The 14189-nt window shown below is 34.7% G+C and overlaps 1 protein-coding gene across 1 annotated transcript in view; it reads left to right on the top strand.

Moving 5' to 3' along the window:
- Positions 1 to 14189, top strand: part of slit3 (slit homolog 3 (Drosophila)) — a 222331-nt gene that overhangs the window by 121804 nt on the left and 86338 nt on the right. Inside the window, exon 5 of the mRNA XM_017417474.3 lies at positions 2726 to 2797. Within this exon, the coding sequence (XP_017272963.1) occupies positions 2726 to 2797 (72 nt within the window). The remainder of the gene's footprint in view (positions 1 to 2725; positions 2798 to 14189) is intronic.

Genomic DNA, 14189 nt, shown 5'->3' with positions numbered 1-14189 from the left:
TCAGAGAGTGTCCTTTTCAAGGATCACAGGCCAATCTCCTGTTGGTGATAGCCTTCAGTCTTCTCAAAGGTTGGCAGGTATGACTCACAGAGATGAGAGGCAGAGATGAGAGAACGACAACCGTTTACATGAAAATGTAACGTAGCTCTGAATATTGGATGTGCTCAGACAGTTATGATAAATTATGATGATATAGAGAGTCATTTTAATATCTGCTAGTACATAAGGCCATAAAAAGCTTTGGCAAATGGCACGCCAAGACATCTGCTTGAACATTAAAGTCTCCAAAAGCCCATTTTTCACCTCCTTGCAAGTGGTTCAATACAAAATTAGAAAATCTTCATACATCTACCATTTTTCTTCAAATCATTAAGATCCCACCTTAAGGGAATTTGACTCTGCTAGCTTCCTTCAGCATAAACCTTAATGCAATGCCTAGTTGAGCAACTAATTTTCTACAAGTTTTTTTTCTCTAGTTGCCACCTAAAACAGAGCAACTCTGGACCTGATTTTAATTACAAAATATGCATACATATTAGCCCTAACAGGTAGTCTTTTTGTGCATTATACACATCTAAACACTCACTGATGCATTTATTAAGTTCACATTGTTTGCCTTAGATCAAATGTTCTGCGTATATACATTTACACTTTCCAAAATTTTTTAAGGCAGTGACAGCTTTGAATGTTGCTTGGCAACAAAAGAAGTTTCTATAACCAGTCAAATAAATGGACAACCACAAAACATCCGCATGATGAAAATTTCATTCAAAGTCTTGTGACATATGTGTTTTATTACTGACGCCTAAACTGTGGACTCCTGGAGCTTGTGTCAGTCACTCAGCTGGAGTCATAAAGAACAATTTGGAGACACACAGTCTCATAATGGCTTTTATTTGACTTGGACTGTTTTCAATCTGTTAGAACAAATAACAACTAGATATAATGGTTGGTAAACAAAACAATAAAAATGTATTAGTCGTGGAACTTCTCTGAAATATGACTTTTTAATGGTTCCCCGTCCATTTATTTTTCATGTTCTCATTTCCCTTTTTTTTATTTCACATTTCATCATTTGTCAACAGTCCTTAAAAAGCACAGCCACAGATAAATATGAAAATTATAGAGAAAAGCACACACGATTTATGAATATTGTTAGTTAGATAAATAGATGGTGATAGAATGGGATGGGAGCAACAGTTTCGCTCTCTATTAGTTTGTTGCATCAATGTCAGCATGGGAGAAACAAAGACAAAAGAAAAAAAAACTTAGGGGGGAGAAAAAAAAAACACAAAACAAAACAGTAAAATTGTCAAAACCTTCAAAATAAGCATTATAAACATTTAGAATATTTCCCATCTGTACTGCACATGAAAATATAATATCATTCCTTTCAGTCAAATGTTTGCATTTTCGTGCTCCTTTGTTGCCACGCGTGCTGAGCTAAAATGCAGATAAAAGCACATATTTTTCCTAACCCTAAAGAGTATACAAAACCTGGCACATGCTTTTCTCATCAAGGCATGCAGAGACAAAACAGGGAACGCTCATCTCTTGTCAAACAAAAGGTATGAGCCAGAAAACACAAGGCTAAAAGGGAGAACTCCAAAAATGATGAAACCTTGTTAGTTTGATGAAATGAGTTTTGTGTTTTCCAAGCTGGCCTCTTTGGTTAACATTCACAGCACTAAAAGTCAATCAGTTTCAGAATAATGTGCAACCAATTTTCTTGCTGTGTACACAAATGCAAGCATGTATAAAATTTAGATAAAACACACACACGCAGACCCATGCATGCATTTAAATGTGCACCAAGGTCAAATGGACAGACCAGGGTGAGGTCTGTTGGCCTTCTGTGCAGCTCTGCTCTGATTTCCTAAGTATATGCTGACTATTTAACATGCATGGTCATGTATTACTGTGCCGCTGATTGACTTTGTGCTCTGAGTGTTTAGCTTAGGCCTGACCGGCAGGAATATGGGGTGATTAGCTTGTCTGATATTTTCATACCTTTCTCTTCCTCTCTCTAATTACATTATGCTTTCTGAGCTCTGTTTCACTGCCAGACCCTCTTCCCAAACAGCAACACTAATAGAGTTAGTCCTAAGCCATTGTGTCATGTCAGAAATCCTTTAGCTCTTATAGATTTTCAATACAGAGGAAGAAAAGGGAAGTTGGTTGGTATGTTGTATGTGCTACTTTATTTTTTCTGGGAAAACTGGGAAAAAGTCAACTTGTGTAGAATGGCAGTGCATTAGATTTTTTAAGTTGCACAGCTTAAGGGGTTAAAAAATTCTCAAGAAAACATGTGACAGACACGTGTTTTTCTCCTGCAGCTACCTCTCCATTAATCACACACACATACACACACATCAAGGCAGCAGATGGCCCCGTGCCAGCAGTATTTCTGATAGTTCCTTTTGTCTTTGAAGCTCTTTGGACCAAATTGTTCCACTGATCATAAATGTCATATCATCCTTTCTCTTTCCCCTCCCTTTCTTCATCCCTTTCTCCTTCTGTGCCTTTGTTGTGTAATTGGTTGTTTGTGTAGCTGTGTGTGCGTTCATAAGGGCGCGCATGTGTGTGTGTGTGGGGGAGTGATCAAATGTTTGTGGTTTTGTTTATCATTTGACTCCATATATCCATAAGTGTTTTGAATATGTCAGCTTATGTTTCTGTCATTCTTTTTCCATGACCCTCTTTGTTTGTCTGTCTGTCTCTCCAGAGACCTCAGTGAAAACCAGATTCAGGCAGTTCCAAGAAAGGCTTTCAGAGGAATCACCAATGTCAAGAATCTGTAAGTGAAATTAGTCTTTTCAGCTTTATCCCTCTTTTTATTCCAATTTTTGTCCTATTTCTGTTTTTCATTTACTGAGTTGATATGTTTTTCCCACACAAATGAGATACACCAACATATGGCATAGAGTCAAAGTTTTATGTCCAAAAATGTGTAAAAAAGGCACAAGACATTTAGAATTTTTTAAGTTCAAGTCAAAACACAAAGCAACAAGTAAAATGCTGGTCAGATATAAGAAATTGTTGCATTTAGTTTCCATAGCATCCATGATTAAGGGCAAGTGGAAAAAAAACCCATTGAAGTGCTTTTGATCATTTGCATTCAGTGCTTCGCCTGCATTTATCAAAACAAAACCAACTGCCTAAATATTTGTGGGATAGAAATCATTTATAATTATGTTGCATAATTTGTGTGCACTCACCTCAAGTTCCATGTGATATTACCTGGGTTTTGTTTCATTTGTGGCTGCATTACATTTTTTCCTCTATTCTGATCTAACTTGTGCTGGTTGTGAAGAAAATATGATGCTACTAAACTTGAAGACTGGTTTATTTATTTATTTTATTGAAAGTAAAAAAAAAATCTTTCTATTGACGATAAAGACAGAGCTTAATCCCAGATGTTTTGGTATTTAAGCTTAAAAACAATGAGTTGAAAAGAGGTCAAAGGTTTTGAAGCTGATAATGTAGGAACTTGTTTTACTTTTACAACATAGTTCCTCTGCTGACGAGAGTGTTCCATCTGTAGTCTCAAATAAAACAAAACGAACAGAAGAAATAATGAGATCAACAAATGTTGAGACACCGACAGCCACACCAGCAGCAGGGATACACTGGAGCCTCGTTTGTATTTTTCAAAATTAAATTCCTTTCAAACAAGCACTTTTCAACACAAAAAGATATGGTGTTTATCTTTAATCAGAATAACAAAGAAGGAAGAAAATGGTATTCACACATGAACGAACCCCCTGCCTTTTCACCACCACCTTTATTTCTTTATCCCTTGTCCCTACCTTTACCATCTGTCTCCTCCTTACTAATCCCTCTCATCCTTATTCACACTTCTCTCATTTTCTGTTCTCATTTTTTCTGTTTCTCTCACTTTTCTCTCTCTTCAAGTCCACAGAGGTTTTGTCCTGATATGAAACGCTCAATACCACCCTGTCATTTATTCATGATGTCCTAATCACCAAAACTGGGATCAATATGCTGCCTAATCAATCCTTCTCATCAATAAGAGCTGATCAATTCTGCTTCTAAACTAGCAGACAGATTCTTGGGGCAGTATCCTTAATGGAACAGAGCTCAAATAAAATAAATAAATAAAAATAAAATAAACAGGAAGTTGGGTGGTGGTGATGATGATGATGGGGTGTACCCAAACAGAAGACGGGGTTCAAACACAGAGAGATTAATCTTTGCTTACATACTAACAAACCTTACACAAGGGCGCAGCTTTTGACATATTTTTTTCTGTTTACATCAAAAATAAATAAAAAATCAAAATAAATTGAGGGACAAAAAAAGAGTGCACAATTATCACAACATTTTAAATCACTAGAAAATCTCAAACTGTTAAAGCTAAACCTAAAAACATTTACAGGTGGTTTAATTCATTTCCTAATGCTGCTACATTAAGCCAAATAAGCATCCAAATCTTTTAAACAGGAACATGTGTATCCTGGAACTAAAATGCTGATCGTGTGATCCTTTCTTTTTTTTATGTAGAATTTGTGAATTGATTTATGTGCATCTTAGAACAAATCAGTAATTTTTAGTTTAGTTACAGAGAAATGGGCTTCTCTACTTAAATTCAGCTCCCAAGAGTGATGTAAATGCAATATGACCGCCAAAAAGTACAGGGGATTATTTCTCTTAAGTTAAATCATCCTGAAAGTGCTTGTGTGCTGTGTGCATGTGCGAGTGTTTGTTTGTGTGCAGGCAAGTAAGTGCCTCCAAAGCTTTGAGTTGAGTTTGGCCTCTGATCATCTAATCCACTCTCGCCTCTCACACAGGACTCAATCCAAACTAAACGTTTCACACCACCTTACTTCTTTGACCTTAGACTCGCTCACATTTTACAACCATTTGACGATCAGTGCCAGAACGTAAACAGCTGCAGAGCTTATCACATTGTAGCTCTGACCCAATGGTCCCATGCATTTCATAGTAATGTTTGTGAAGTGTGCATTTGTATTCAGGATAGGTTTGCTGAGTTTGCAAGCTTTTTGTATTTTAGTAACCCCTTAAGTTAAAAAAAAGAAGAAAAAAGCTATATTTTAGAAACAGAACTTGCACTGAACTGAAATGTTGCAACCTCTGTCAATAAATAAAACTGTTTTTTCTTGTGAAAAAACCAGTAAGATGATTCAGTTTTTTAAATGTTGCTTTCTTTTTGTTGACTATATCAGCTGGAGTCACCATAAAGTAAAACTTATTATTTCAACTGAGTCACAATTTTGAGCTGTCCAACAGTATGTCTCAATGGCACCATTTGGATACAGAGACTAATTTCGTAAATGTTTGGACAGTCAACCCACTCTGTGACACATAAAAATAAAAAAAAACGTGTATGTGAACTCCTGAAGTCTATTATACATTCCTAGAGCTTTTCTACCAGTCACTTACATTTGCAGTTTCAAAATTTTTTGATGCTGCGCACTATAATCCACTCTGAAATCCTGCAGTTTAATTGTACCTTTTAACAACAGATTTACTGCTGATATGGCTCTTCACTTTCTGCTTAGTCATATTAATCAAACTAAATGATAAAACTGTCTTGCACCAATTAAAATGTTTTGCACTAAATAGCTTTAACCTACAAGGTTAATACTTTTACTTTTTTCTGTTCTGACTTTTTTTATTTCTCTGTCCAAGTCTTCTCTCATTTTTAGCTAATCAAGTTGGATTTGTGTCATTTCCTTTTCCTTTTTTCTCAATGTTCCTTTGTGCTTTTATGTCAACATATTCCTCTCCCATCATTCATATATTTTTTGTCTTAAACGTCCCTTTCTTTTCTTTTTTTTCCAGTTCTTTTCAACTACCCCCCACTCAAAACAACTTCTTTATCTCAATGATGTTCCTGCTTTACGTTTCCTCTCCTCCCATCCCCTATCCCTCCATTTGTCCCTCCATTAGACAAGGTGACTCCTGCAGTAAAAGGCTCCAACCCTCCATTATACCGGGGTAAAAAACCTTCATGACATTCTGTCCCTCGTGGACACTGCATTGATTTTCTCATATGTCTCTCTCTCCTCCTTACTTTGTTTCTGTTTCTACCCCTGTCCCTTTTATTCTCTGTCTGTCTGCCCTTATTTATTCTACTAACTCTAATTCTTGGAGGTTAGGGTCCCCATTTTTTTCTCTTGGTCCCCCTTCATGTTGCCCATTGGCAACCTGTAGCTGTCTGTAGCTTACATTATTGACTTTTCCTTTTAGACAAACATTCATACACATTTACACACAGAGAAACACCCTTTTGACCCAGGATCAGATAACTTATACAGCCAAGAACCTGGCAAATACAATTACTGTAGTCTTCTGCTAACCTAAGGAGAAGGGATATGCAGGTTTGTGTGTAGGTGTGAGCTCTTCTGGTATTGTGCTGAGTGCAGTTGCTGACTGCAGGGCCTGTCATTCCCCTAAATGCAACGTGTCAGTCAAAGTACAAATAAAAAAAGTAAATACTGAGTTTGAATAAAGAGAAAATGCTATGACAATATTTCTGTAATGTACTTTTTTATGAGTTTCTAAACAACACATAATAGTCTGTATGCTTAGCTTATATTTGATCATATCTAATCAGATTTTGCAAAATCAAATCTTCCCTCATGCCTGCCCTTTTGTGTAATTCCTTTGTCTTGTCTTGTTTTATAAGAGAAGATTGGTATGGAACTTTGCCCACAAAGTTCTGTTGGTGCAGCATGTTGATTACAATATTTGTGATTTTTACCTGCTCACCTGAAATTAGTGAAAAGACACAATAATTGTAAGGTCTATATACTCTACACAACCTTTACTAATAGGGTTTTGCTACAAGCATAAAATGGTAAATCATATACTGACAAATCAAATATTATTATCAAATAAAAACAAGATCAGTTCCTCAATAAAAAAAATTTTGTTTAAAAAAAAAACAAAAAAAAAACAACTTTAAAAATCTCCATCCAAAGAAAAAAAAATGAAAGTTAGGAATCTGACTGACCTTTTGCATCAACACCCCCGCTACAAAACAATCGAGGAAGAAATTTTTGGAATGGAGAATTCCCATAAGTCGGATCATTTTTTTCCAGCTGAAAATAGATGTTAGTTTTCAACATTTTAACACAACTGCAGGCACAGAGATGATGATCTCCTGCTTTTACAGACTTTCTGTTCACAGTCCTTATTTGTGACAGTTTTTTACACTGATGTGTTCTGGAGAAGCCCAGCTTACACAGTTCCTAAAAAGCAGTTAATATTATTTCAGGTCCATACTGTGGAGGCATTTTTACACATTTTGATTTTAATTAACCATGTGCAGAATAAAATTTGCGCAGTCCCTGCAGAGCACTTCTGATAAGTTGGCATCTGAAAGAAGTGAGAAGCTTTTAAACAAACTGAATGGATTTGAAAGTGTTTTCCTAAAGCATTAGTCTGCAATTGTGGCTCTGGGGCCACATGTGGATCTTCAGTCCCCTTCCAGTAGAATCTTTATAACTTTGACCAAAACTAACGTGGGAGTAATATTATTTATATTCATAACTGCAATAGACTAGTTCTAGCAGTTTTTCTGCCCAATTAAAAATAAAAATCATATGTGGACAAAACATTTGTGGCATAAAAATACTAATAATATAAGGAGAAAAATGTATCAATCAGTTCAAGCTAGTAGTTTGTTAGCAGTCAACTGCTTCTTTAACTTCCAACTTCCAGCCTCACAAGGTGACTTTTCCCATAAAAAATTAATAAAAATATACATTTTTAACACATTTGAAGCAGGGTGAGAAGAAATAAACAGCCTGTATTTACACACATAAGCTAATAAATTACAAGCCACTGAAATTAAGCGTTTTACAAAACATTGAAAGTTAATATTAACCTTTATTTAACCAAGTTTTGAAGAGAGACCCGATAAATAATGGCAGCAGCACACAAATGTTACAAAATATATAAACCACAGTTATCACAACACAGTTAAAGCACACCATAATAAATAACAGGAATAAAAGAAGAAACAACCATTGCTTTTCTTTGATAAAGTAATAAAAGTTGAAGAAAATAAGAAATTCATAATGAACTGTCCAACGAACTGAACTAATTACTCTAAATTTAGTAGAATATAAGTATGTGATTTGATTACTTTAGGTGGAAAATTTATATTATTAATTTCCCATAATTATATAGGCAGGGCTCGCATAAACTCACATAGTTAAGTTTTCAAATTATTTAAAAAAGGGTTTGATTTCTTTCTCCATCCTAACATGAAAAACTGCAAATAAATGTCAACAGTTGATTACAGATCTTTAACAATGAATTGTATTAAAAACATTTTTATTTAATACTTTTAAAAGTACATAATGAGTTGTGTTAGCAATGTTTCAAGCTTCAAGCATGTTTTGTAGCTCTGGGTCAGAAATAGCTTTTTTGGGTGTAAACGATCCAGACCCCTGTCCTAAAGACACCATAGATTAATTACCACAACATTTGCCATTCTTTTCACTTCTGTGGAAGTTTCCTAATTTAGTGAACCTATCCTAAATTATTCTAAACCTTAAAGAACATCCCACACTATGCGATTTATCCTAGTAATGCAAAACTTTGTCAGACTGTTTTAAAACCTACACAGAGGTTGCAGTGGCTTTTAAATAGATGACTACTGTAAGTTTTTTTTTTCCAATTGAGAAAGAAACAGATAGGCAGAAATAAATCTGATCAACCAAAAACAGTATCATATCCGCATCTAAATCTTCGTCATGTTATGTTAGATGAAATGTATGCAGTTACACTTGTTTTCCAAAGGATCACGATCAGATCAGATAACATATGATTGCATTATATTTTTCCATATATACACAAAAACATGATTTTCTTTATCTTTTGTATCCATCATGTTTTCATATTGTACTTCATTTTCCATTTGCCTGTCTTGTCACCCTCTTAAAACTTATTTTTTGTGATAAAAAATGTTATTCATTTCTCCTGCTGGGCCCATCCATGTTGAAAATACATACACACTCAAAGGATACTTCCAGGTTCTCTGGAACAACATGTCCAAAGAATAAAACATGTAATTCCTTGGCAAATACAACAGCAAAACATTTTGTCAGTGTAAGAATAAAAACAAAGCCACCCTATGGCTTTAGTTCTTCAGCCTTTTCTTTTCTGTCATCCTCTCCTTTCTTTTCTACCCATAAAACACCTCCATGCTTCATGCTTCCCTACCCACAATCCAGTGCAGGATGGCCGTTTGTTTGAATTATGACTCCAGAGCCTCAGAGAGAGGTGAGAATATTGTGTTGTCTGTGTGCACTTGCACACACACACACACACATACTGCAGTGTTGTCTCAGTGTCACTGCAGATGCTAACCTTTAGCTGAATTTATGTTTATTACAATTCCAACTACCAACATCTGGAGCCACAAAAAAAACAAAACAAAATATACAAAACAGCTAATAATAATCTTCCTTTTAAGAGCAAGAAGAAAAAGGCTCAATGCAACACAAGGAGGGGTAAAACTGGCAAAGACGTGATAGTCAGCTTCTTGAAAAGGTTTACCATCATTCCTTGAATGACACACACACACACACACACACACACACACAAACTTGCTTAAATGGCAGGATGTGGCTAATTCATTAGAAGGTCATGCTCAGCAAAGACGAGGGAAGAGGAGGGAGGAATATCGATAGATTTATTTATAATGGAACATATTTACGTAGCTGGACAGCATTCTCTAACCAGTTGTCATTAAATTAAGAATCAAGAATAAAGAATGTTTGTTTCTCAGCCTGCCCATATACAAGTATAGAGAGGGTTGAAATGGTGTCTCTCAGAGCAAACTGGTGATATTTAATCAAGACATAGAATAAAAACAGTGCAAGAAAAAAAAATGTGCAAAAACAAGACAAGCATGCAATTTGAGTCAAGAAGGTGCAGTACATAACAGAAGTAGGCAGCATAATAAAAAGAAAAAAAAAAAGATCAAGGTAAGGTGGCCTGTGTAGAAAAGTTAAGGCTATTTAAAGTTCTATTAAGACTATTTAGAAAGGTAATTAGGGAGGAAAGTACGTTTTGAAGTGAAGATATTTTAAACTGAAAAGAAGAAATAAATTGTAAGTTATCCTAGCAGATTTTCCAATGCTTCTTTTATAATAGTTTGGTTCTTGTCATTGTTCTTTTCTTGCTAAATGATAGCATTTCTATTTTCACTTTGGTAAAATTTACAAATATTGTTACTTTCTTTATTCATTAAGAATAAATTTCATTAAGAACAAGCCTTTGTTTGACCATTATGAAATTACTTAATTTACCTTTAAACAACACTAAAAGCAAACTTGTTTGTTTGTAAGTCAAATGTTATCTACTTTTGTACACTGATAAGCAAACATTAGACTTTAGACACTCTGAATGGCTTGTTGATCAAAATATGTTCTTTCAGCAGTCCCATGGGAAGTTGAAACTGCTGAGTGAATGTTGCACATTTATCTCAGATGTCTCATTCCTGATATCGCACACACAAAAACAACCAATTTCCCCAAAACAAAAGATCTGTAAAATATGACTAAAGTGGTGGCTCTTTAAAATGTTATTCACAGTTTAAACATAGATAAAGACAACTGAGAACAAAGGTTGTATTTAAATATTGTAAGTTTCTCACAAAGGCTGGCTTTTGAAATAGTAAATTGAGATGCAATAGTGCACATTAAACACCCATAGTGCTGCACTTTAAGGGGTTACCATTGATATTTAAACTAAGCTCAATGCTCAGCATGATTTGGTCTCAGTTACACAGAAAGTAAGATTCATAGTCAGTGTCCACATGTGACAAGCTGAGGATAAAAAGTTTGATACAACCCAAATTACCATAACTCTGTATTATATTACCTATAGCAGTTTAATAACCAATTTTAAAGCAAAAAACAAGTTTTTTATTCTGCCTTAGCCAAAAATACATTTTCAAGATTTGAAATTTAACTTGTAATTGGCTTAAAAATACTCTAAACTGAACCTTGAAAGAAATCTGTTCAGGTCTTGTTGTGATAAAAATGTCCACTTTCCATAGGTCTCTGTTAGTCTTTTTTTTCTCCAGAATGTCAAACAAAATACGTTTACATCAAGCATCATCTCTTTTTTGACATTTTCATTGCATCACCACTAAACATTTCTTGTTAATACTTTCAGTGAAACATTATTTGCATGAGATCCAGTTCAAGTGTATCCTCTTTCTCTTTTCTTTCTATTCATTAATTTCTCAGTCAGTAATCGTTGCCCACTGATGGATTCATGCCTCAACAGTGCTGCTTTATGTTTAAGTCTGCGTGCTTCGTTTTGCCCCAGATGGCTGCAGAGGAAGCTTTGAATCAATTTGCCAATAAGTCCCTATGATAGACATGATCAAACACGCTGATTAATTATATAGACGGAAATTAAATTCTGGACGTGTGTTCTATGCCCTTTAACAAACATTTATAAATACAATACACAAACACACACAATGATTTTGAATGCAACATGCTGGTACTAATAGAGTAAGCTCAGACACATAAAGTTGCATTCTTCCTAGATTGATACAAATCATGTCACTGCTAATCAGGGTGCTTGGAGAACAAAGATGTCAGTGGAATCCAATCATATCAGAGATGATGAAATCGTTTACTGTGGATGAAGACAGAAGATGAAGTGCATGGCCACCAATATGAATCAAACGGTTATTCTCATTTTTGGCCAAATTATAGACATATATGACATCAAACATGGTCTTAAAGTTGCCTAAAAAGGACTTCAACATTAAATATAACTGAAGAGCTGAAGCTATTTCATCAACAATTCAGAATTCTGGTGGAATTCACTCAACCACACATCAAGAAGTCATAAATAGTGCTTATGTTACGGTGAACATTTAGGGACATTAAGGTGAAATAAAAAGATGTAGAAACTTCTTATTTTAAAAGTTTTAGCTCCATAATTGGCTATTTACTTACATATTTCCAATAAACCACAAAAATGTGTTTTATGTATATGGGACCAACTCACAACAAAATTAATCTACAATTTAAGGCTACAATTTCATTCACTTATACTTATCATATTTGTGTTATATTTCTGTATAAACACCACATTTTAGTTATCTTACATGTTATCTGATGGGTTCAGATGCTTCACAGATCATTGATTTTGCCTATACCTTTAAAGTAAATGATCTACTGCTGTCCAATTTACCTTTCAGGAAGACATTTGTACTTTTGCTGGAGTTGCTCCAAATCTACCTTTGAAAACCAGGCAGAAGTGATGTGCCACCAAAGTCACTTTGCACAAAAGTAGACATAATGCTAAATGATTGTTGGAAAAAAAAGATTGTCATCTTTAATTGCCTCTTAAATTACAATATAGCTAAATGTAGTTAGAAGAACTGTCAGGCCACTGTGCAGATGTTTTTTTTTGTGTGTTTTGCTTATATCTCAGACTCACTTCAAAGAAAGCTCACTGCAAAGGGATGCCATTTTGATTAAATATCTTGACACTATCCAATTATACATGGAAACTTTTATGAAAAAATGCAGGCAGTTGAAAAGCTTGTTTGAAAAAAATGAATTGGTTGAAAATTTCATATTGAAGTTTGAAAATTAAAATAATTGCCTAGTTTTGGATCTTTAAGCTTTGCATGATTTATTTTTACAAACATACACTCTTATTAGAGGCTACTCGTGATTATGGGTAAAGGTTTGAAACAGGAAAATATAAACATTTGTGCTTTTTGGAGAACAATCAACACTTAAATGCAGTTTATCAAAAAGAAATTGCATTTGAACAAATAAGCAAGCAAGATCTTAACCAGCTCAAAAATATGATTATAGCCAGAGGAAGATTAAAGTTGTGACTAAGTTTATTAAAAAGTGTACAATAAATAAATACATGGCAATATGGCATGCTTTGTTAAATTATCAATATTGTGGTATTATTTAAAATAATATAACAATTTTTGTATAATAGAATCCTCAATAAACCACTTTAAATAAATAATACATCACCAGGCCTTTATTTTTTATTCAGTAACCTAAAAAGAACAGTCGTGAAAGCGAAAAAGGTTTAACAGTAAACTCTGCAGTTGACTTCAGCAGTATCATTCATCTACATATGGCAGCTCAGGCGGTGTGCCAGCTTTCCTGCCAAAAAAGCAGCCTTTTAATTAGATAAAACACAAACATGGCATTACCATATGTTCATGATCCCCGGACTCGCTGTGTTTTAGTCTCAAGTTGTTTAACAGATGCTCACACTCACAACTCTCCTGCAACAAGTGGGCACAAAAGAGAAAAGTCTCAAATCTTATTAAACAATTCTTATTATGTACAACAAAACTGTTTAGAGCTCCACTTTAATAAAACTTCAACTCTTTAAGAGATTGCATTCAATTAAAAGAAAATAAAAATAAAGTGCAAAACCGCTTCACTAGATCTTCTCTAAAGTAAAGTTGCATTACATCAAAATGGATTAAAACATCTCATCACTTTAAAAAAGGGCTGTGGAGGGTTGAAAATAATTATATTGCTAGCTAAACCTGGCTTGTTGGCACAGAGTGGTTTACTTTCATGAGTCCAAACTGTGCTCATGCCAACTGTTAACCACTAGCAGCTGGTCAGATTCAGTCAGACATGAAACAAGTGCTTTGAGAGTATAACGATCAAAATTGAAAATTATAGTTTGCTGCGTATGACAGAAGTCTTGCCAGTGCCTAAATATTTTCAGGTTGACCATTTTTTCAAAATAAAAGTTTAAAAGATAAATGTTTGTGAACTATATATCTTGCTGTCACTTAACTCTCTGCAGAATTCTCTGTTGAAAGGTGCACTGAGCTATACATGTAGTTCACTGTTTTCCAGGTATTTTCAGATTCCTTTCACAGACACACACTGAAAACATGCAAGCATAAAAAACAAACCAAATGAGGTAATTTCTCTTCAAACCAAACCTTTTGCTTTAGGAAGCACCTCCTTCAGGGTAAAAGCTGACATGACTGATATAAGAGGAGCTGCAGCATTCTAAGAAGACAGGGCTCAGTGGAAAAAAGAAAGAGAGATTTAAAAGGTTGATAAAAGTGAACAAGGAGAAGGAATATGGATTAACAATGGATAGATGGCTCGTGAGATGAGAAAATGTGAAGGGAAATCAAAGATGAGAGGAGAAGGCAC

Source organism: Kryptolebias marmoratus, linkage group LG9 (genome assembly GCF_001649575.2).
Source record: "Kryptolebias marmoratus isolate JLee-2015 linkage group LG9, ASM164957v2, whole genome shotgun sequence".
NCBI classification, from domain to species: Eukaryota; Metazoa; Chordata; class Actinopteri; order Cyprinodontiformes; family Rivulidae; genus Kryptolebias; species Kryptolebias marmoratus.
This window is presented reverse-complemented; position numbering and strand designations above follow the sequence as displayed.